This window comes from Choloepus didactylus, chromosome 4, assembly GCF_015220235.1.
Source record: "Choloepus didactylus isolate mChoDid1 chromosome 4, mChoDid1.pri, whole genome shotgun sequence".
Taxonomy (NCBI): Eukaryota; Metazoa; Chordata; class Mammalia; order Pilosa; family Megalonychidae; genus Choloepus; species Choloepus didactylus.
In genome coordinates this window covers 49,647,118-49,669,976 of record NC_051310.1, presented here as the reverse complement: position 1 = coordinate 49,669,976, position 22,859 = coordinate 49,647,118, and the positions used below count along the sequence as shown (strand labels likewise).

Here is a 22,859-nt window from a genome sequence, read left to right as displayed (position 1 = left end):
TTGCTCAATTACATTCAGCAACTTAAAAATGCCATTAAAAAAATCCACAGTCTAAAAATGTTGACTATAGCCTTATAAACTAATGAAATCACCTAATTCCTTTTGCCTCTTTTCCATCCTCTTCCCCACCTGGGATGATGTAGGAAAATGAAGACGTCTGAGGAGACGGGGTAGGTAGCTGAAGTATGCAGGTAAACTCAGGTAAGGGAGGAGAGTCACAAAGAATCCCTCTCTGCAAATTGGTGAATTTCAGTCATTTTCATATTAAATGTACTTCCAAGCCAACATCTGAGTCTTAAGGAAAAGAAGAGCGAGCTTGCTGATAATTTTTGGCTTCTAGATGCATCTGTGGGAGTGTTGGTGTATGTGTGTGTTTGTGTGTGTGTGAATGCTAAGTGAAAATCTACATTTTAAATATGTAAAGCAGACAGGTTGGGCTACTTAATTCTCGGAAGAAGATGGACACATTTCAACACACATATATTACTATATTAAAGATAGCATCCAATGTATACCCCCAAATGCTATGTTCTCAAATGTTTTGAGAAATGATTGGTTGCTAGTGACTCCATATGTTGCTATGTTTTATTTTGGAAGATGTTAAAATCTCACTTAGGTCTCATTAAGCCACTTTTTTTTTTCTATTTTTTGAAAGGTCTATTTTTTTCTTCCAAAGAATTTGCTTGAAATGTAGTTAGCATATCTTTGTTAGCTATTACTAGGAAAAAATTTAAGTGGAACTATCCATTTTCCTTACTTTAAATATAAATTTTCATGTTTCATAAACCTAGAAAATTTTTAGAAAAATGATTGACTATCCAGGAAGGCTGTTGAGGTTTTAATGCCTAACTAGCCCCAACTTTAGGCACTGACAAAATAATATGCTAAGTTTCACAGATTTAGTTCTTTTGTATTTTTAGTTCCAGATACATCATGTTAGGGAAAAGGGAAAATTAAAACCCTCAACCCCCAGTGTAACTTAGGTACTAAATTTTTAAGTGGCTTAATTTTGTAATTGGTTGTAAAAATGCAACTAATGGTATAAGTGAGCCTTATTTTACAGATTTTTTGAGTTGCGCACTGAAGTAGCAGTATGTGGAGATGGGCACATTGGTGTTTATATCCTAAAAGTTTCTCTTTTTATCTTTTATTCTTTCTGGTGGGCTGCAAAGGAAGTATGAATGATAGTTTATCTGGACATATTTGCTGTCTGAGTTTTCCAGGGGTATTATGACAAATACCACAGACTGATTAGCTTAAACAACAGGAATTTATTGTCTTACAGTTTTGGAGGCTAGAAGTCCAAAATTTAGGTGTTGACAGGATTTTTCTTTTTTTAAATGCAATTTTATTGAGATACAGTAACACACCATGTAATTCATCCAAAGTATATAATTAGTGGTTCATAGCATCATCATAAGGTTGTGCATTCATCACCACAATCAATTTTAGAACATTTTCACTACTCCAAAAAAGAATAAAAATAATAAAGATAAAAATGAATACCAAAACACCCCATACCCCTTTTCCCCCCTCTATTATTTATATATATTTTTGTGTTTATTTTATTACTCATCTGCCCATACACTGGATAAAGGGTCACAAGGTTTTCATAATCACATGGTCACATGATAAAAGCTGTATAGTTATACAATCATCATCAAGAATCAAGTCTACTGGATTGCAGTTCAACAGTTTCAGGTGTTTCCTTCTAGCTATTCTAATACACTAGAAGCTGAAAGGGAATGTCTATATAATGCATAAGAATAACCTCCAAAATGACCTCTTGACTCTATTTGACATCGTTTTGCCACTGAAACTTTATTTTGTTTCATTTCTTTTCCTCCTTTTGGTCAAGAAGGCATTCTCAATTCCATGATGCCAGAGCCAGCCTCATTCCTGGGCATCATGTCTCACATTTCCAGGGAGACTGACACCCCTGGGATTCATGTCTCATGTAGGGGGGGAGGGCAGTGACTTTACCTGCCAAGTTTGCTTAGAGAGAGAGGCCACATCTGAGCAACAAAAGAAGTACTGTGGGGGTGACTCAGGCATAATTATAAATAGGCTTAATTTCTCCTTTGCAGGAATAAGTTTGATAACGGCAAGCCCCATGATCAAGGGCTTGACTTATTAAATTGGGAGTCCCCAATGCTTGTAAGAATATCAGGGATTCCCCAGGTGGGAAAGTTTAATATTTCCACATTTTCCCCAGTCCCTCAAGGGTAGTTTGCAAATAATTTTTTATTTTCTGCCCCAAATACACTGGTATGTATTGGGATATTATATTAACCTGTACAGAATAACAAGATCTCATTCTCTATTCTAGGTTCCATGCAATTATAAACTGACCATACAAGTTAAATTAGACAGTGTACTACAGAAAATATAAATTTTGTACCAAATAAACAGTATCGTTCTTACTCTAGAGTCTGTAGCATTCTGGTGGTGGCTTGCTGGTGATCTCTATCTCTATCTCTACCTCCGTCACATGTTCATCTGTGTTCTACTCTCTCTTACCACTGCATACAAAATTTTTCTACGTATAAGGACTCTGGTCAGATTTGATTAGAGCCTAATTGATTTCAGTATATTAGTCAGGATTCTTTAGGGAAATAGAACTAATATGAGATATATATGTGTGTGTGTGTGTGTGTGTGTGTATACATATATATATATATATATATATATATATATATATATATATATAATGAGATTTATTTTAGGGGATTGGCAAGACCAAATTCCTTAGGGCAGACAGCAAGTAGGGAACTCCAATAAGGGTTTTGGTAAATTCCCAAGGAGAAGCTGGCTGGCTGAAGTAGACATAGAAATTCTTCTTTCTGATTATTGAAATCATCAGTTCACCCTTTCAGGTCTTCAACTGATTGGATGAGAAACAACTCTCATTGCTGAAGGCAGTCTCCTTTGTTGGTTGTAGATGTAATCATCTATACATACAATGAACAGACTAATGATTTAAATCCACAAAATATCCTCACAGTAACAATCAGGACAGTGTTTGCTTGACCAGAGAACTGGACACCATAACCTAGTTAAATTGACACATGAACTTAACAATCACAGCAAACCCCTTGTCAACTTGACACTCAAGCACATCTCCTTAAACCATACTTTTAATCACCAAATAAAAAAAGTGAGACTCATACTTCAGCCATCCTGCATACAACTGGAACTGCACTAACCCTTTTCCTATAGGAGGATGCAAGTCCTTGGGTAATATTCACTCTTAAACTTGATATCCTGTAACTTAAATACTATTACATAAAATTAATACAACTTATATTAAGGGAATAAGACAAGGAAGAAAACAAAAATATTTGATATATATCCATAAACGTATTCATAACAAAACAAAGACAAAATACTTGTAAGCATTATAGTTCTTATTTCTGCAACTTGTCATGTGGATGTAGTTCATATTTATAAAAACCTTCTTCCACTATCCATTCCATATTCCTTTTCTCCTTAACACGCACCTCAGCTGGACTTGGTTCTTTGCCTGCTGGGGTGACCCAAACCTTCATTCTTGAATTTTCTGGGCCATTAGTATCCTGCCTGGATTGGGTTGTTGCAGTTTTCCTTTCACTTTAATTATAGAACATGGCGGTACTAAGAGATGCCCTAAGGGATCTCCTGTATTCCAGGCAAACACTTTACCTCCACTGTATAGTAGCTGTCCTATTTCCCCTGGATAATCAGGATCAATCAGTCACTCAAGCCAGCAGAGTAATTCCCTTCTTTGCCTGTTGATTCAGAGGCATGAGGAGCCCAAAGCGGCTAGATGTCAGTCTTAATTTCCAGTTCAATGGAATCATTGTTGTGTGTTCTAGTGGAAGCCCTCTTCAGTTTGGAACTAATCTAGACCAGCAGAGTTTAAAGTTGTGAAGACAGAAAGCAAAAATTTTTCTAGTGGCTCACTAGAGGTTATAGTGAATGGTGCTACTGCCATTTCAACTGCTTGATTCCAGGACTGGTGAATCCTAGCTATGGAAGAAACAGCATCAAAGAGTGGACTCTGATTTAGTTTTAGTGTCCTAGCTGTTAAAACATATGCCATACAATGGGTTGACTTAACAACAGGAGTTGATCGGCTAATGGTTTCAGAAACTAGAAGGCTTGCTTCCTCTCAGTGTCAGTATCTTCTGGTTGGCTGACAGTCTTTGGGATTCCTTGGCTTTTCTCTTACATGGCAAAGCACATGGTGGCATCCTCTCCTTTCTCTTTCTGTTCTTTCTGTTGATTTCCAGCTTCTTGTTTCTCCCTGTGGCTTCTCCTTCCACGCCCAATTTATTTTGCTTATAAAGACTTCAGCCGTATTGGATTAAGACCCACCCTCGTTTAGTTTGGGCACACTTTAACCAATAACTATTCACAAATGGGTTCACATCTGCACGACTAGGGATTGGGACCTGAACGTGCCTTTTGTTGGGGACATGATTCCATCTCCAACATTCAGTTTGGCTTCAACTTAACTAATAACATCTTTAAAGATTCTTTTTACAATTGGGTTCACATTCACAGGACCTGGGTTTAGGACTTGAGCATGTCTTTGTGGGGAACATAATTCAGTCCACAACACTGGCCTAAAGGTAGAGAAAAGGTTCCCACATTCTTTTGTCTCCGTCTTCTCTGTGAAAACTTCAGCCCTCATATAATGCCTGCCAAGCTGTCACCAGGGGATATCTTTCTAGTAACGTGTAGACCAAGCCTTTGGCTCATGCCACTTTCTCTCTCTGGCTCTGGCTTCCCATGGTGACCTCCTCTGTTGCTGCTGACACTCAGAGGCACCACCGCTGCTGTGAGAGTCAACTTCTGTCTCCATCGACCTTCTGATCTCTGAGGTCAAGGGCCTCAACTGCTTTTGAAAACATCTTTTTTTTCAAATCCTGTTAATGCCTAGTGCTGTAACTTTTATTTTACCATCCTTGCCCTGGGACCCAAGGGGTCTGGGCTGGGGTCACCCTGAGTTGTAGACACCTGTGCCATACTCAGGTCACTTCACTTCGCTGATCTTGTTCATTGTCTTTCCTGGGATGCTCTTGAGTCCTCAGGTAGATGGATCCCTGGACGTAGGTATAGACATTCCCGGGCAATACTGGAATCCTAAGGTGAATAAAGCTTAGGCTCAAGTCAGGGATGTTCTCTGCAAGACTGTGCTTGAAAACATAATAAAAGCAATTTTGGATTAATGCTGCTTTTTAAAGGGATGGATGAAATCAAGGTTATAGCATTGAAAATAGGGCTTTCAGGTTGATGGATACACAGATGGTAGCTGTATATGAGTAGAGTTTTAGATATACCTCAGGTGGTCCTCATGTTTCCAATGAGTTTCCTTATGTTCCTCAAAGTTTATTGTAGAGAAATTATAACTTTAATTTTCAATTATTTCTATTATTATGGCTTAGATGATTCTAGTTTCCCCTTTAACCTCTTTGTTAAATAAATACTCAGCTTCCTCTTGTCTTATTGCTAGTTCTTGTTAAAAGTCAGATGGCTGCAATTGGTTAGCCATTTTACCTCTTCAACAACTGTGGGATGGAATTTGCAAACGTCTAGTTACTATGTGACATGCAGAGGCTTCTTCTTTGTTTATGCCATTATGTCTACTGCCTTCTCCTTGAGCCACTGCTTGAAAATAAACTGATGGGGCTGTAAAGTGCACATCAAAGATATATTTAACTTTGAGGACGTTTTCAACGTGAACTGTATGACCGAACTTCACAGCCATCTGATTTCTAATTTAGTAATCACTTGAATAATTAGATGAGTTACTCTGCAGATGGCACTTAAATGTCTTGACATATGTGCCCTTGTCATCTATAGCAGATGATATGTGTAATGCTTATTCTTCGCTATAGCACTTGTGTATATGGGATGCAAAATGACTTTCCTGCCAAAGTTTCTAATTTTGTTTGGACCCAATTGCACAGAGAGGCAGCATCAAACCTTCTTTGGCTTAGACTCACAGAACTGTTCAGTGTTACACATTCATTATAGAGTTGTGCTGACTAGAATTCTCATAATCTATAATATTTAACTATAATGTATAATTCTCAAGTGGAATAATAAAATTTGCAGAGAGTTTAAAACATGAAGAAAATCATTTCGAAACCAAATTTGAGACAACTATTATGATTTTTCACATATTCCAGTTTTTACTAAAATGATTTATTTGGAATTAAAAACATTTTTGAGATAAGATTCATATACAATAAAATTCACCCCTTTAACGTACGCAATCTAGTATTTTTTAGTATATTCATCAAGTTTTGCAGCCATCACCACTGTCCAATTCTAGAAAATTTTCATCCCCCTAATAGGAAACCTGTACCCATTGGCAGACAATTCCCTTGCAACCACTAATCTACTTTTTGTCTCTATGAATCTTCCTATTGCAGCATTTTATATAAATGCAATCATACAATTTATGTGTTTTGTGTCTGGCTTCTTTCACTATGTTTTCAAGGTTCTTCTAGGTGGTAGCATGTATCAGTACTTCATTTCTTTTAATTGCTGAATAATATTCCATTGTTCTGATTGGTGGACATTTAGGCTATTTCCACTTTTTGGCTACTATAAATAAAACTATTATGAATATTCAGTATATACAGTGTAATTCAAGTACAATTTTTTGTGTGGGCATATATTTTCAATTTTCTTGAGTTTATCACTAAGCATGGAATTGCTGGGTTGTATTTGGAATTTGAAACTACCTTTTAAACAGGGAAGTTTGTGTGCATCCTTGGTTAGGCAATTCTTACAAGTTTGGGGTTGTTGCCAACTTCTGGCCATTTCTATGATACTTTACTTATTTGGAAAGTATATCAGCTAACTTACTGTTTAAAATAGCATCTGTCCGGCAGCTCCTCATGTACCCTCTTCGGACTTTCTACTAAATATCCGTTAATGGTATTTAGTAAAACGATATTTAGTTAAACTTCCCTGTTTATCACGCTTAGTGATAAACTCAAGAAAATTGAAAATATATGTCCACACAAAAAATTGTACTTGAATTACACTGTATATACTGAATATTTGTAATAGTTTTATTTATAGTTTTATTTATAGTAGCCAAGAAAAGATGGAATTGGTAGATTCTGACAGAAACATGAACTCATTGAAATAACCAAACTTGCCCAGATAAGCTTTCTCTCTGCATTAGTTACATTTGTACTTATTTCTGATGATTCTCCCACCATCCAACTTGAAATAAGGAGAAACAAAATATCTTCCCCACTTTCTGCCACTGGCTCAGATAATCAGAGTTGATAATAAGTATGATGTAGTGGTTAAGCATGCACTCTCACTTACTTAGTTGAGTCAAAATGTGTAGGCCACATTTAACAAGACCCATCAGAATGTAGAAGTTAAAAAAAAATTTAAAAAAATGAAGCAAAATTGGTAGCCAAAAATAATAATTCAGCTTAAGATAGAAACAAGAATAGTTAGAACAAAATGAATTGCCAGAGACATAATTGAAGAAAACCCTCCCAAGCTTTTGAAATAAGAAGCCATGATTATGTTGGTGAAAGGCTCCAGGAAAAATCATTAAAAGATACCCACAGAAAGAAACATTGTGGTAAAGTTTTTGTGTGACAAAGGAAAAAATTCTAGAAGTATCCAGACTGAAAAATTTTTTGCTTATACAGTAACAAAAATTAAGCTGCAGCATCACACACAGTTATGATATATTAAAGGCTAAAAGGCAATGCAGCCATGCCTACACAATTTTGAGGAGAAAAAATATTGGGACCTACCTAAGAATTTTATAGCTATCCACAGTTAGGTCATGGCTGCAAGAGTTATTAACAAAAATATTTTCTTTTCCCCAAAACAGTGTTATTTTAAACAACATGTGAGCCATTTCCTTTACCATTTTTTCTTGCATCTTTGGAAATTATATTGAAAAAGCTTCATATTGTCTTTAATGTGGGACTTGGGAATGTTGCATTATATGCAGTCATATCAGCATATGAGGGTAAAAATATTTAAGGGAAAAAAAAAGCTGTTTTAAAAAAAAAAAAGCCAAAATGTTAACAGTGGTTTTCTCTGAGTGGTGAGATTCAATGTGATCCTTTTTTTTCTTGTTATGCTTTTCCTATATTTTCAAAATATTCTACTATATGCATGAATTACCTGTTTTTTCTTTTACTTACTAAAAAATAATTAAAATAGAAAATAAATAATTAAAATAGTTAGAAATAGTGGATAATATTTTATAAGCCCAAAAATAAAATCCAATATAGACAATTTTTGCCAAATTTGACCAGCATTTGCCAAATGGTCAAATTTAAAGAAAAACAGCCAAAAGGCTAGAAGGAAGTGCATAAAGTTTTAGCAGTGGTTGTCTTCATTTATTTCTCTATTTGTAAGACTTTATGTCATAAGTCTCATGTTGTTTTATACTGGAAATATATACTTTACAAAAAATAAAAATTTAGTTTAAATAATGATATAAGGTGCAAATATTTCTGCCTGTGAAAGAACAATAGATGAATCCTCTTTTTTCTAAGAGCTGATCTTATGTGAATCATATCCTGTTCTGATAGTTCTACTGACCCACTTGAAGTACATCTTTTATTTCCAGAAGTTTTCATTGATAGCTGTATTTAACAATGTTAATACATTGTTTCAACTTTTATTCAGTTGGATAAAAGAAGCATTTTAACTTTTATTCAGGCATTAAATATTTATTGAGTGCCTACCGTATGCTAACTGCTGAGATTACAATGAGTAATTCATACATTGTCCCTGTTTTTCTGAAGTTTAAAATCTAGCATTTGAAAACCATTGAAGAAGCTGTCAAGGACTCAGTGGGTAGGAACATACAGTGGAAGCATCTAGCCTGGTCACGAGCGACAAGAAAGGTTTACAGAGGAAGTGCAGTTTCAGAATTAGTCCAAAGAGAGGTGGGCAGGTCATCCCAGGGAGTTGAGGCAGCCTATGCAAAAGTCTGGAGGACAGCTATGTTTGGGGAACCAGAAATAGATGAATACAGTGGCAACAACGAATTTGATGTAGGGGAGTGATGAGTGATAGGCTGGAATCAGTAGCTGGGTCATGGGAGGCCTTGCAGACCACGTCAAGGAATTCAGATTTTATCCTGTGGGCAATGGGTAGCCATTGGAGGGTTTTAGGAGGGCCTTCTGAAAAATCAGACTTGCATTTCATAAAGATCACTCTGGATGCTGTCTGAAGAATGGTTTTGAGTTTGGGGTCAGAGAGGTCAGGTGAGAGTTTGGGGTGATAGTGGTTTTGGAGGTAAGAAAGTGAAGATAAGCATGGACAACGCTTTCAAGGCAATAAGTGGAGAAGAGACAGGGCTGTAACAGGAGCACACATTGATGAGGAAGGGCTTTTAAAGGAGGGGACACTTGGTGCATTTTTTTTTTTACCTTATTGAAAAATTAAAAAACAAATGACAAAAAAACCCACATCATTTCAAACAAAACAAAGGATTAAGAAAAACAAATTACCTAAAATAACTACTTTGCTTCCAACAGGTTCCTACCCTACCCCCCACAATTAACAAACCATAACCAAAGGAATAAGAAAAACAAATAATGTAAAATAACTATATTGCTTTCAATATGTTCCTACCATGCCCCAAGAAAATTAACAAATGATAATCAAACAAAGGCATAAGAAAAACCAAATAACCTAAAATAACTGCATTGAAGCTAATTTTAAAAAAATGCAATAGCTGTTTTTTTTTTTACTTTATCAAAAAAATTAAAAAAATTCAAACAGAACAAAACAGAGGAATAAGAAAAACAAATAACCTTAAATAGCTGCATAGTTTCCAACATGTCCCTACCATACCCCAAGAAAATTAACAAACCCTAACAAAACAAAGGAATAAGAAAAACAAATAACCTAAAATAACTACATTACTTCCAACATGTTCCTACCATAGCCAAGAAAATTTGCAAACCATGATCATTCCTGAGCATTCCCATAACATTGAGATTACCCTCAATAGCTTATCTGTTCTTATTAGGTTATCGTTCCCCCTTCACTAGTTGCTGTCTATCTCTAGATCCCCTACATTCTACAATATAAAATATTTATTTTACATTTTTCACAGAGTTCACATTAGTGGTAACATACAATCTTTCTGTTTTTGTGTCTGGCTTATTTCAGTCAGCATTATGTCTTCAAAATTCATCCATGTTGTCGTACGTTTCACAACCTTGTTCCTTCTTACTGCCATGTGGTATTCCATCATGTGTATATACCACATTTTGTTTATCCACTCATCTCTTGAAGGACATTTGGATTGTTTCCATTTCTTGGCAATTGTGAATAATGCTGCTATGAACATGGGTGTGCAAGTATCTGTTTGTGTCACTGCTTTCCGATCTTCTGGGTATATACCGAGAAGTGAAATTGCTGGATCAAAGGGTAACTTGAAATCCAGTTTTCTGAGGAACCACCAGACTGTCCTCCAGAGTGGCTGTGCCATTATACAGTCCTACCAGCAATGAATAAGGGTTCCAATTTCTCCACATCCACTCCAGCATTTGTAGTTTCCTGTTTGTTTAATGGCAACCATTCTAATTGGTGTGAGATAATCTCTCATTTCGGTCTTAATTTGCATCTCCCTAATAGCTAGTGAAGATGAACATTTTTTCATGTGTTTTTTAGCCATTTGTATTTCCTCTTCAGTGACATGACTTTTCATATCTTTTGCCCATTTTATAATTGGGCTGTTGACTATTGTCGTTGAGTTGTAGGATTTCTTTATGTATGCACGGTATCAGTCTTTTGTCAGATACATGGTTTCCAAATATTTTTTCCCATTGAGTTGGCTGCCTCTTCACTTTTTTGACTTTGATGTACAGAAGCTTTTAATTTTGAGGAGTTCCCATTTATCTATTTTTTCTTTTGTTGTTTGTCCTTTGAGTCTAAGGTCTAAGAAGCAACCTCCTAATACAAGGTCTTGAAGATGATTCCCTACATTATCTTCTACAAGTTTATGGTGCTCTCTCTCTTGTATTGAGTCTTTAATCCATTTTGAGTTGATTTTTGTATAGGGTGTGAGGTAAGGGTCCTCTTTCATTCTTTTGGATATGGATATCCAGTTCTCCCAGCCCCATTTGTTGAAGAGACTGTTATGTCCCAGTTCAGTGGTTTTGGGGACCTTATCAAAGATCAGTCAACTATAGATCTGGGGGTCTATCTCCAAATTCTCAATCAATTCCTTTGAACTTGGTGCATTTTTAAGTGCAGATGAGAAAGGGTCAGTAGTTAAAAATACAGGAGGGGGAAAAAGCTAGAGATAATTATTTTGGTGAAGGTGGATGGGATGGAATTCAGCACACAGACTGAGTGCAAAGCATTGGCATTTGTCTCTTAGTTGACAGCTCCTAGACATTTGAGCAGCTCTGTAAAGATGCTGATGATGAGGAAGACAGTTAACCCTGTTTGAGCACTCTCCATGTGCTGGGTGCTTCTCACATGACTTTTCATGTGCTAAGTCATTTAATCTTTGATGTAGCTATATTTATTTTTGCCCTTTCTAGCTTAGGAAATGGAAGATTAAATAATTTGCCCAAGATCACACCAAATGAGTGGTAGCTTGTGATTTCAATTCAGGCAGTGTGACTTCTGCACACACACCTGGAACTACGACAACACTGCCCTGCCTCTGAAAGGAAAGGACATGATCAATAGATGTGTAGTTTTCCTTCATGGTAGATGTTGGCTTTGAAAACAGTCACTGTTAACATTTTGCAGACTATGAGGCCATTCTCTTGCTTATTTTGTTTTAGTTTCTTCTTATATTTGTTTGCCACTAAATTGAGTCAGCAAAGCAGTATCATTTATTTTCTCTATCTTTTCTTGAGGTTGGGACTGGCTAAATGTGTCCTTTCTCTATAAGGATGGTAGGAAGAGGTGAATATTACCCCCTTCATATTTGCTTTAAACCTGCCCAGGGATTAAAGCTGCTCTTAGGTGTTCATCTTCATATATACCCAACTCCCTTGAATAACTCTTACTGATACCTGCTCTGCAATTGATCCCTTTGTACAATTCATTTCTGGATTTCTTTACTGAATGTTATGTTGGGTCAAATGTCACTTAGAGAATTCTTCCATGAACCCCAAACTAGCTCTGATCTCCCTGTTATATTTCAGTGGATATTATTCTTTTAGGCATACTGGATAGCATTTAATCAGGGTCACTTAAAACTCAGGTTTTTTAATGAAGATGACAAGGAGGATGAGGAGTAGGTATTTTGTCTTCTAAAATTCTAAAATATTAGTAGCCAAAAAACTGTAATTCTAGCTTCTTATACTGATTGCATGAACTAGGAATTTTTTGGTTCCCATTGATGTTTCATCACATTGCATAGTTGAATTTGCAAAAATGGATCCAATAAATGAAGTTTTCTCCAACTATTAATATTGATAGATACGTATCTGTCTGAAAGTTTGCCTCTAGTGATTATTTTGTAAGCTTCAGGCAGTTGTCTTGTTAAGAGCCTTGCTTTTATAACACTGGAAACCTTGTCAACCATTTCCAGCTTAATCAGTTTGATGGATATCTCTCTTATAGTTTGAAGGTGAACACTAGGCTGAGGATGGGAGCAAGAAGAGTTGTGTTCTAGATAGAAGACACCACATGTGCAAAGGTAGGGAGGTCTGTCATCTGAAGAACCAGCCTGGTGGGGAGTACTGGGCAATTGTCCTTTTCCTTTCCTTTTTACACAGTCCTGGTGATGCTAGAAGGAGTCAGCATCTATAGAGTCACTGTAATGAATAAAGGTTATGGTTCTGAATAGCTTTGATCATTTGTTGGAACCAAAAGCTGTCACTTGAATGATGACGATGTTTTTCCTCTGTATTCTCTTGCCAGTTACTCCTGAAACCATTGGCTTCTTGTCTGCAGTCGGGGTTTTTATTGTTCTTCTGGCTGTCCTCTTCCTCTTCGTCAACAAGAAGCTGTGTTTTGAAACAATAGGAGGCCTTCCACGCTTGGAGCAACGAGGGAAAAGAAAGCACTCTAAAGACAAGACTGGGGTCTGCGAGGGGCTGGGTAAGCATTAAGCTTAAAATCCTCCTGAGCTTGGCAGCTTGCTGTGGTTTGGGTCAGGGAAGGAGCAAGCGCCACTGTTTCCAGGATGGGCTGTAGGAGGAAATCACACATGAGCAGTTCAGCAGCTGCTGTGGTGGATCTGATGAATGAACAGTACTAAAGAATACATTCTCTTTGTGAAAGCAATGCTCTCCCTAGAGTTTGAAGAGCAGATGGAAAAAGACTGTCCACCACTTCCTGTCTTCTTAGCTTTTTAGATGTCTGTATTGAGTTTTCCTTTGACTGGTGCTTGAAGGGGGTAAAAAGTGTTTTTGATTGACAGGAGCCCTAATGTGTTTTAGCCTCATTATTTTGGAACAGTGTTGACATTTCTTTCTGTTAGCTGTTTTGAATTTTCAGTGCTCAGGTCCACTCCCTGCCTTACATGGTGACTGTTTTTTTTCAAAGGGAGGTTTTTACTCTCTAGGTTCACTGAATATACTATATCATTTATTCCTTGCATTCAGTTTGATGAGGAAAATTACATACTTGAAGAAATCACTGGCTTCCTGCTGTTAAAGGACATATAGTCAACTTTCAATTGCCACAGTGTTGAACTTTGTGATGCAGGATGTTATCATGGAGTGATGGTTATCCTCACTCAGAAGCTGGACTTTTTAAGAGAGTGCACTTAGCTTATCGGTAACAACTTTGTTCTTTTAGCAGTTTGATTCTCACTCTCCCCTGCCATTACGACTTTATGTACTTTTTTTAGTAGGGGCATGGTTTTGAGATAAAGCACCATCTAGTTTCCTATTTTCTGGGTATATTTTAAATAAGCCTGGGTCAAAGAGAATATTTGGCCTACTGATATGGCAGCTTTTGTGTCCATGGACAGTTCAGATTTTTTGCTTTGTTTTCATAAAGGGCATCATTTAGGAATAAATAGAGGAAGGTGTATTAGTTATCTATTGCTGCATAACAAATTACCCCAAAATGTAGCAGCTTAAAACAATAAACCTCGATTATCCAATAGTTTCTGAGGGTCGGAATTTGAGAGTGGCTTAGTTGGAAGTTCTGGTTCAGGGTCTCTAATGAAGCTCCAGTAAGAATATCAGCTGGAACTACAGTCATCTGAAGTCTTGACTGTGACTGACAGATTCACTTCCAGGATGGCAGAAGGCCACTGGGATCTCTCCATAGGGCTTCATGGGTGTCTTCATGGCTCTGCAGCTGGCTTTCCCCAGAGTGAGAGATGCAAGAAAGAGTGCAAGACCTAGTCTTGAAAGTCATACCCTGTCACTTCCTCCACATTATATTCATTGACTAAGTATGGCCCACACTCAAGGGAAGGGAAGTTAGGCTTCACTTTTGGAAGGGAAGAGTATCGAAGGGTTTGTGGACATATTTTAAAATCACCATAGGGGATAATAATGGGAATGGTGTAAATGGCAGATCTGGTAATTGACTGGGTGTTGCTGCTGTTGCAGTGACCACATTTTCTGAACTCCACTTGGAACATCTCACTCATCTGAAAGTAGAAAAGAATATTTTAATATTTTTAAAATTTGAGACTTATGGTTTAGCTATTCATGTCCAAGCTGGGACATAGGTGAATGGGATGAGTAGACTTCTGCTTGGTAGTGGGGTGGTATAGAGGTAGGATTCATAGATGTCTACTTTTCTCCCTCTAGCAATTGACTGTCATTTGTTAGCAAATATGGAACCATTCTAACTTCAGTTTACTCATCTGTATATTGGCATTATCAGTATATCCCTTGCAGGGTTGATCTAGTTTGAATTAATTCTGTAAAGATACCCGTAGGACACCTTTGCTGAAAGTCCTGATACAATTTTAACCAGAGCTGGGCAGCATTAACAAAATACCAGAGTAATGAGCTCCAAGAAATGACAGCACATGTGAAACATTGTATATATTACCTGAATCGGGAGGTTAAAGTTGGTGATGTTTTCTCTTTTGCAAAGTATAATGAGCACAAGAACTAAAGTGAGAGCTATTTAAAATATTTTGTTTTTGTCTTGTTTGACATGTTATCTGAGTAGTTTAGAGCCAATTATGAATTATACTTGCAAATAAGTTGAGGTTTGAAGGTAATGTTAAAACAATAACAATAAAGCACGAACCAGAAGCTGTTAGCTCAAGATACATTGTGAAAAATCCAGGTCTCGATCTCAAAGTTGGGTCACATGAAAGAGCTTTTAAAATAGTTTAATCAGGAAAAATATCCAAATTATAATGTTTAAAAAGCAATCATCTTCATTTTGACATTAATCCTTTTAAAAGTTTGGTTATCATTGATCAAAGTCTTTGAAAAACATTTCTAGTCCAGATTTTATCTAACCTTTGCTATCTGCCTTATTCTCAGAGCACTGATTTCTTCATGAGGTTGGGATGTTCTTAACGTATTTTGACAAATGTAAAAAAGTAAAGAAGGAAGGAAGGAAGTTGGGTGTGGTGGAAACAGTGAAAACTTGGCTTTGCCACTAATTTGCCATTTTTCTGTGCTGCAAGTCCTCATTTGCAAATTGATGTGTCAAGGCTTGGTCTCTCCCAATTCTCACTCTGTGATCCTGTTTTATACTTAGGGTTACCATAGCAATTTCTTCCCTAGCTCTTAGAATATTAATGAAAGAGACCTAATAAAAATGATTAAAAATCAACTAGACCATCCTACCCTTAGATTGAACCACATGACATTGTCATTTTTGTAGATCAAAAAAATGGTTGAATATCAGCAACCTAATCTGTATAACCTAATACAAGTGAGGTTCTGAGGAATAAAACAGTTCTTTTAGTTTGTGTGATAATATCAGAGGGGCGGGAATGGCAATTTATTTTTCTGAACAAATTTTGCAAAATAATTTATCTGATAAAAATTCCTTGCCTTCCTTTGGATTATTAAAAAAAAAAAAAAAAAGGCTTATTCCCCCCCCCCCTCCCCCCAAAAGCTTTCTTTACATATCAAGGGCAAAATTTTGAGGTTGGAGCAAAGGGCTTCAGTTAAGAGGCACAATATAGAAAGGATAGAGGATGTGATATATGGGCAATTCCTCCCAGGTAAGGAAGGGAAGAAGAAATCTCTCTCACTTCTGGAAAGAGAAACTGATGTCTTGGAAAAACAACTGGGAAAGAGATTCATGGTGCTTGAGGTGTTGCCTGGATTCCCGAGAAGGGTGGGTGATATAGGGGTGGGGTCAGAGGAGTTGTGGTAAGAAGATAGAATTCCAAGATGGCTTGAGGAAGAAGCAGAAAGTGGAGAGGCATTTACTTCCCATTTGGAACTGTGGGGAGGAGCCTGCCTCAAAGATGTCCCGCTTGGGCCTGGGATGGCCATAGTTGGGTAGAACGTACTGGTGGAATTAGAGGAGAAAGAATTTGAGAGGACCCCTCTCCCCTAATTCTCCAGGTTCATGGAAAACAAGTGTTTTAGTCCATGTGTGGGGGGGTGCAGAGAAGCTAGGAAAATAAGGGTCAGTATGACTCCCAGGGAGTTGTGGCAATTTGGGGTGAGGTGGACCTGTATCAGAGACTGGGAGGAATGAATAACTAAAGGCTCCCTGGAATCAGGGCTGGCTTCATGTGTGTGCAACCTGTGCAACTGCACAAGACCCCATGCTTAGAAAGGCACTACATTTGGTTTAAGCTCTGCTATCATGGTTGTGAAACTTTTAATGGTTTTTGAACCAAGAGCTCTGTATTTTTATTTTGCCATGGGCTTTGCAAATTTTGTAGCTGATCCTGCCTGGAATGATCATTAGGAGGTCTAAGTGTGGATATATCACAGGGAATGCTGTAGGGGCAGAAACTGATTACTCTTGATGGGAAAAATGAGCTTGGCCTCCTGTGGAGGTCAGTGGAACCCAGCGGAAAGGGACAGCACATTATGTTAAATAAGCTTTCATTCATGCCCACATATACCCTGGGTTAAGGGAGAAAAGGGAAGTGGGTGGTTTGGTGAAGGTAGAAAGCACCAAAGACTGATTTTTTTTTTTTTTTTTTTTTTATTGGAGAGGTTGTGGATTTACAGAACAATCATTCATAAAATACAAGATTCTCATGTACCACCCGACCACCAATACCTTGCACTGGTGTGGAACATTTGTTACAAATTTATGATAGCATATGTTTATGTTTGTACTATTAATTCGAGTCCATGGTTTAACTTAGGGTTCACTGTTTGTGTAGTGTAGTTTCATGGATTTTTAAAAAATTTATTCTATTTATTCTGTTACCATATATACAATCTAACATTTCCCCTTTTAATCATATTCAGATATATGTTTCAGTGCTGTTAATTGTGTTCACAATGCTGTGCTACCATCACCACCCTCCATTACCAAAACATTTCCATCATTCCAAGTAGGCACCTTTTACATTTTAAGCCTTAACTTCTCATTCTTTATCCCCACCCTGTCCCCTGGTAACCTATATTCTAGATTCTGACTCTATGGGTTTGCTTATCCTAATTGTTTGAAATCAGTGAAACATACCATATTGCCCTTTGGCATCTGGGTTTTTTCACTCATTGTGATGCCTTCAGGGTTCATCCATGTTGTCACATGTATCAGGATTTCATTACTATTTACAGCTGAATAATATTTCATCGTGTGTTTGTGTATATAAATGTTTATTTATTCATTCATCATTTGGTAGACACTTAGGTTGCTTCCATCTTTTGGCAATTATGAATACTGCTGCATATGAACATAGGTGTGCAAATATCTGTTCAAGTCCTTACTTTCAGTTCTTTTGTGTATATACTGAGCAGTGGAATTGCCAGGTCATAGGTAATTCTACACTTAGCTTTCCGAGAAATCGTCAAACTGTTTTCCACAGCAGTTGCACTTTTTTACATTCCCACCAGAACTGAATGAGTGTTTCCTATTTTTATGCATCCTCTCCAACACTTGTAATTTTCTGTATTTTTTTTAAAGCAGCCATTCTGTGGGTGTGAAATGGTATCTCATTGTGGTTTTAATTTTGCATTTCCCTGATGGCTAATGATATTGAGCAACTTTTCATGTGCTTTCTAGCCATTTGATATCTTCTTTGGAGAGATCTCTGTTTAAGTCTTGGGTTGTTTGTCTTTTTCTTGTTAAGTTGAAAGATTTCATTATATATTCTGGATGTTAATCCTCCACTGGATATGTGGTTTCCAAATATTTTCTCCCATTGAGTAGATTTTCTTTTTACTTTCATGATAAAGTCCTTTGAGGAACAGAAGTTTATCTGAAATGGAAGTGGCTGAGTTACTTTGAGTGGGCCAGTTTAAGCTCGGTTTCTCAATACTGAGCGTGGGAATGGGGCTGCAGAGAAAGACAAAAGCACTACAGGAAAACAAGGAGACAGCTTTTGTACATTTAAGCAGAGCTGGTACTCAGCTGGTGCTCAGCAGTAAGGTTATTAAAATGTAGCAATCTCTCCCTACAAGTTGGCAAAAAGGCCCAGCTGACTAGTCCCTCCCCAGGGCCACTTCTGCCTCTACATCTGCAACTTAATGGTTAGCTTCTAGTCTTGGCAGGGGCCTCAGACCTGCCCCAACAATTCTTTCTGCTTGAGAGTGCTTGGGTCATAGTGGCTCTGTTATCAAACATTTTGAAATCATCTCTGTATTTAGGTGAGAGTATATTCAGTACAACTTTCCCACTTATTCACTAAGTAGGACTATTATCATCTCCACTTTTCAGATGAAGAATCTGAGGCTGAGAGAGATGGATTTTTTTTCTTTCCAAGGTGTCAAGTGGCAAACCTGGGTCTCAGACTCAGGACTGCCTAACCCTGGAGGCCAAGATCTTAAATCTCACTATTTTTCTGCCCACCTAATCTTTCCCAACTAAATCCACTTTTACGACTAAGGAACATCTGAGATGAGGAAAACAGAAGGGCTTGGTGGGAAAGGAGATAGAAGACTGGGAATGGGTTTCAATCTTCTCAAATTAGGAGAGTTGATGAAGAATAGGATGCAAGATTCTCTTTTCTCTATTTTCTTCAAACAGTAATGTTCCACACTACCCAACTGGGGTTAGGTGGATTCCAAAAAAGTAGTGTAACAAAAGCTTGCCAGGCATTTATTGTATAGACTGCAACTGTAAGCCCAGTTGAGCTACACTGGGTCTCCTTCTGGGAAGCTTTTAAAAGATACCAGTGACTAAGCCTCACTCCAAACTAATTAAATCAGAATAGGTTGCGATAGCTGTGGGACTGTCTAGATAGCTTTAAAAGAATATCAGTTGATTCAAAGGTGTGGCCAGGGCAGAGTAGCACTGATGGAAGGGGGTAGGCTCATGGCAGCCTGCCTCTTTCAGGTCTGGGAAGGAAGCACTTGAGCAGAATGCTAGTCCTTGTGCTCATACAATGTGCACCTGAGGGTTCTGCGAATTTCCCTCCCCCACTGGTTCAGTGGCTTCCATCTTGGGTGGGCAGCAAGGTTTTCCCTTCATGGTGCCTTCCTTTCCCACTGCCTTCACCCCACATATACACCATGACACCACCAGTGTTTCACTTCTGCACAGGGATTAAAAGTTAAAAGTTATTTAGAACCAGTCTCTACTCTATAAGATGATTCACGGTTGTCATATCACAGCCAACATTAAATTAATTTACATTCAAGATTCTGAGAATTTTATAAGTTTTTAGTGAATTTGACCCAAACAGGAGAATTTCGCTATCTCTTCTAAGTATTTTCCAAAGTTTTTTGAATGATTTTGACTGCATTCCATTTTTCTTCTGTCTAAATAAAAAAGAGCAATAACAAATTTTACAAAATGGTGTGAATCAGGATCAGAAACAGATGTAAAAATAAAAATCAAAAATTGTGTGGGTTTTTTTGGCTCCTTGAGATGGAGAGGAACATTTCGCCATGTGCCCGTCTTACAGGTGTAAATAACCAGCAAAGACTTCATTTTTCTTGATGCTTAGTATGGTTAATGGATTAAATATAGGCAGAGAAAGGCCTTTTTCAGGATGTGAAAGTACAGTGCTTACTTTTCCTTACTGGAAGGCTCCCATTGCTTTGTTTGCATGGTAATTATTTTCTCCTTGTACGTGGGGCGTAGGTAGACTCCTTCACCTGCAGGTCTGTGTAGTGGGATCCTTTCAGGCTTCAACTACTCAGATGAATTTCAGATGAATTAAAGATTTTATTGATATCCAAACAGGCTCAATATTCCCTCCTTTTTTCTAATAGAATGATTTAAAAATGTAAATGGAACTAAGATGCTGCTTATACTTCTGAGACTAAATAAAGAACCTACAAACTTTAGGTTTGTACAATAATTTGTATTAGAGTTATGCATAGGATAATCTTTAAAAATTGAGATCTTCTCCCACCCTCATTCTGTACACTTTTGTCCTGAAATAGTGGGATTCACGGAGTAGCAGCTTTCTACTTTATGTCAGTCTTCCCCACTGGCGCATTGGCAAAACAGGACTCAACTTGAATGATGGTACCTAGAGTGTGATGCATACTTATTATGAGTCTAATTTGCACAGTATTTTTTCTTCTGTGTTTAATGCCTTGATTTGCATAGAATATGTACTTCTCTATGTGTTATATTAGGTTGAAGTGTATGAAGTTGCTCCTTTTGTAGGTTGGCAAGTTTAAATGGTTTAATCTAACGCATAAACTAAAAAATTGAGAATTGAGGAACTGCAGAGATTTGTTTGAACTTTGGGGCAAGACTTGATATATCTCATAGTATCTAACTACTTGTTTGGGTGACTTGATTAAGAGAAAAAATTTAAGAATTGATTTCATGATCTTATACAAGTACTTTGGAAAAAATCTATAGGCTTATAATTATTCAGATGGGTCCATTATAATATGACTAATTGAACCCTGTTTAGTGGGTGCAAATTCCAAAGAACCCAATTGAGAAGTTACTAATTTGAGAATATTCATTCATCCATGCAGCATTATTGGGAATCTGCATCATGTCACACATTGTGCAAAGTGCTGGAAATAAAATGGTGAAAAAGAGAGACATGGTCTCTACTCTTTTGCAAATTGCATTCTTGTGGTGAAGATAGACAAAAACAAACAAAACCGAAAGTAAATAGGCAAGTAAATAAAATAATTATAGATTGTTACAAATGATCTTAGGGTCTAAAATAAAGTCTAATTGACAGGACAAGAGATTTTCTCTAGATAGGGTTGAGCACATTCTTGCTCATTGTTGGCTGGTGGGACAAATGAAGATTGTAGCAGCCATAGGGAGCTCACCTTCCATCTGTATTTGTGTTCTTGTTTTCTTCAGTACAATATGGTAGAGAGGTTGGGAAGAGATCTTCATTTTAGAAAACCTCCTTATTATGGAAATTTTCAAACATACGGGAATGTAGAGAGAGTGGAATAATGAACCCCTCTGCACCCATCACCCAGCTTCAACTATTATTAACAGAGATGATTCTTTTCTAAATTATCCCTTATTATCTCTATTTCCTCTTTTTTTTTTCCCCCCTCAGAAGGAAATAGAGCTTTCTCTTTAAAATCTCTAACTTTTCCTATTTATTTTCTGGTAACTTAGTTAGACAATAGGTTATAGTCTCCTGCTCAAGAATTTGACAGCAGACAAACACGGTACACAGCTGGAGATGGGAAGCACTAGATAAACGACTGGGGGAAACCAGAAGTCAATGATAGTTCACAGGGTGACGGAGCTTTCATCTGTGCACATTTACAGTTGGGATAGGAGCAACTCTGCTTTTTAAACTATTTACATAAGAGTGCATGATGAGTTATCTTAGAAACAGATTCTTCATGTAGCATTTGAACATCCTCTGTTATGCTAAGATATTAGTAAAAACAAATCTGAAGCTCTCTGCAAGTATGAATTGCAGTGGGAATGTTTAACACCTAAGTTTGAGAACATCCTAAAAAGCATATTGCTATTTCAAAAGCTGCAGACATTTTCCTATATAAATCTTCACTTTACCAATAAGTATGTATATCTGTGTGTGTGTGTATGTGTATGCATGTATGCATGTATAGTCCTGGGTCTTAATTTTTGGCAGACACTGGAGCCTTTCTGTATTTGAAATAACCATAGCATGGAATTTTATGATTGAGACTTCCAGATAAATCTCAGTAAACCTTGATAGTCCACATATAAGCACAGAGTAAATGTTTATTGCTTGGTTGATTGAAGTTCTTACTACAGTCTTGCAGCATGCGTCCCCAGGATGATCTGGGGAGGTGTTAAATGCATATCCTTTAGCTGGAGAGAGTGAAATCTCTCACCAGCCTTATGGGTACCTTGGAGGGATTTTGATGTGGTGGAGATGAACATGTCATTTACAATTATAGACGAGGAAATTGCTCCTAAGTTCAAAGCTTGCACATTTTGTGTATGCGCTAAAGAATGGCTTCATTAAAAACAGTCATTCTCTCTGTGACATCTTCCAGAGAAATCTCTCTCCAAGGTGTAACCTGTCTGGAGGAAACCATAGGAGGCATAAGTTACATTTTTCAGATGTTGGGCTTTTGTGCTTCTCGTCAGCAAGAAAGTAATGCTCATTATACTTTAAGGGACATATGCCTTAAATTTAGATAAAGTGTTCATTCAGTGGGTGGGCAGCAAGGAAAAAGGATTATTGTTTGAGTAGGATAGAGTTAGAACAGATCACTGTTTCTGCATTGAAGTGGGTATCTATGAGTTTATATGCTTCACTAGCTATTTGAGTAATCAGTTTTAAACTAGTTATTTGAGTAATAGGTTTACAATCCTGTCATTTTTCTTAGCCTGACAGATTAAAGTAAAAGAAAAGTCATGTCTATGGTTATAGTTTCCATCAG

At 37.3% G+C, this 22,859-nt stretch overlaps 1 protein-coding gene across 2 annotated transcripts in view; it reads left to right on the top strand.

The window, feature by feature from the left end:
• The window catches only part of SYT16 (synaptotagmin 16), a 298,395-nt gene that overhangs the window by 141,250 nt on the left and 134,286 nt on the right, over nucleotides 1-22,859 (top strand). Inside the window, exon 2 of one of the 2 annotated variants that reach the window (XM_037832578.1) lies at nucleotides 12,886-13,065. In XM_037832578.1, the coding sequence (XP_037688506.1) occupies nucleotides 12,886-13,065 (180 nt within the window). Of the gene's footprint in view, nucleotides 1-12,885; nucleotides 13,066-22,859 lie in introns of those variants that run through there. The other variant, XM_037832577.1, reaches the window with a different exon arrangement.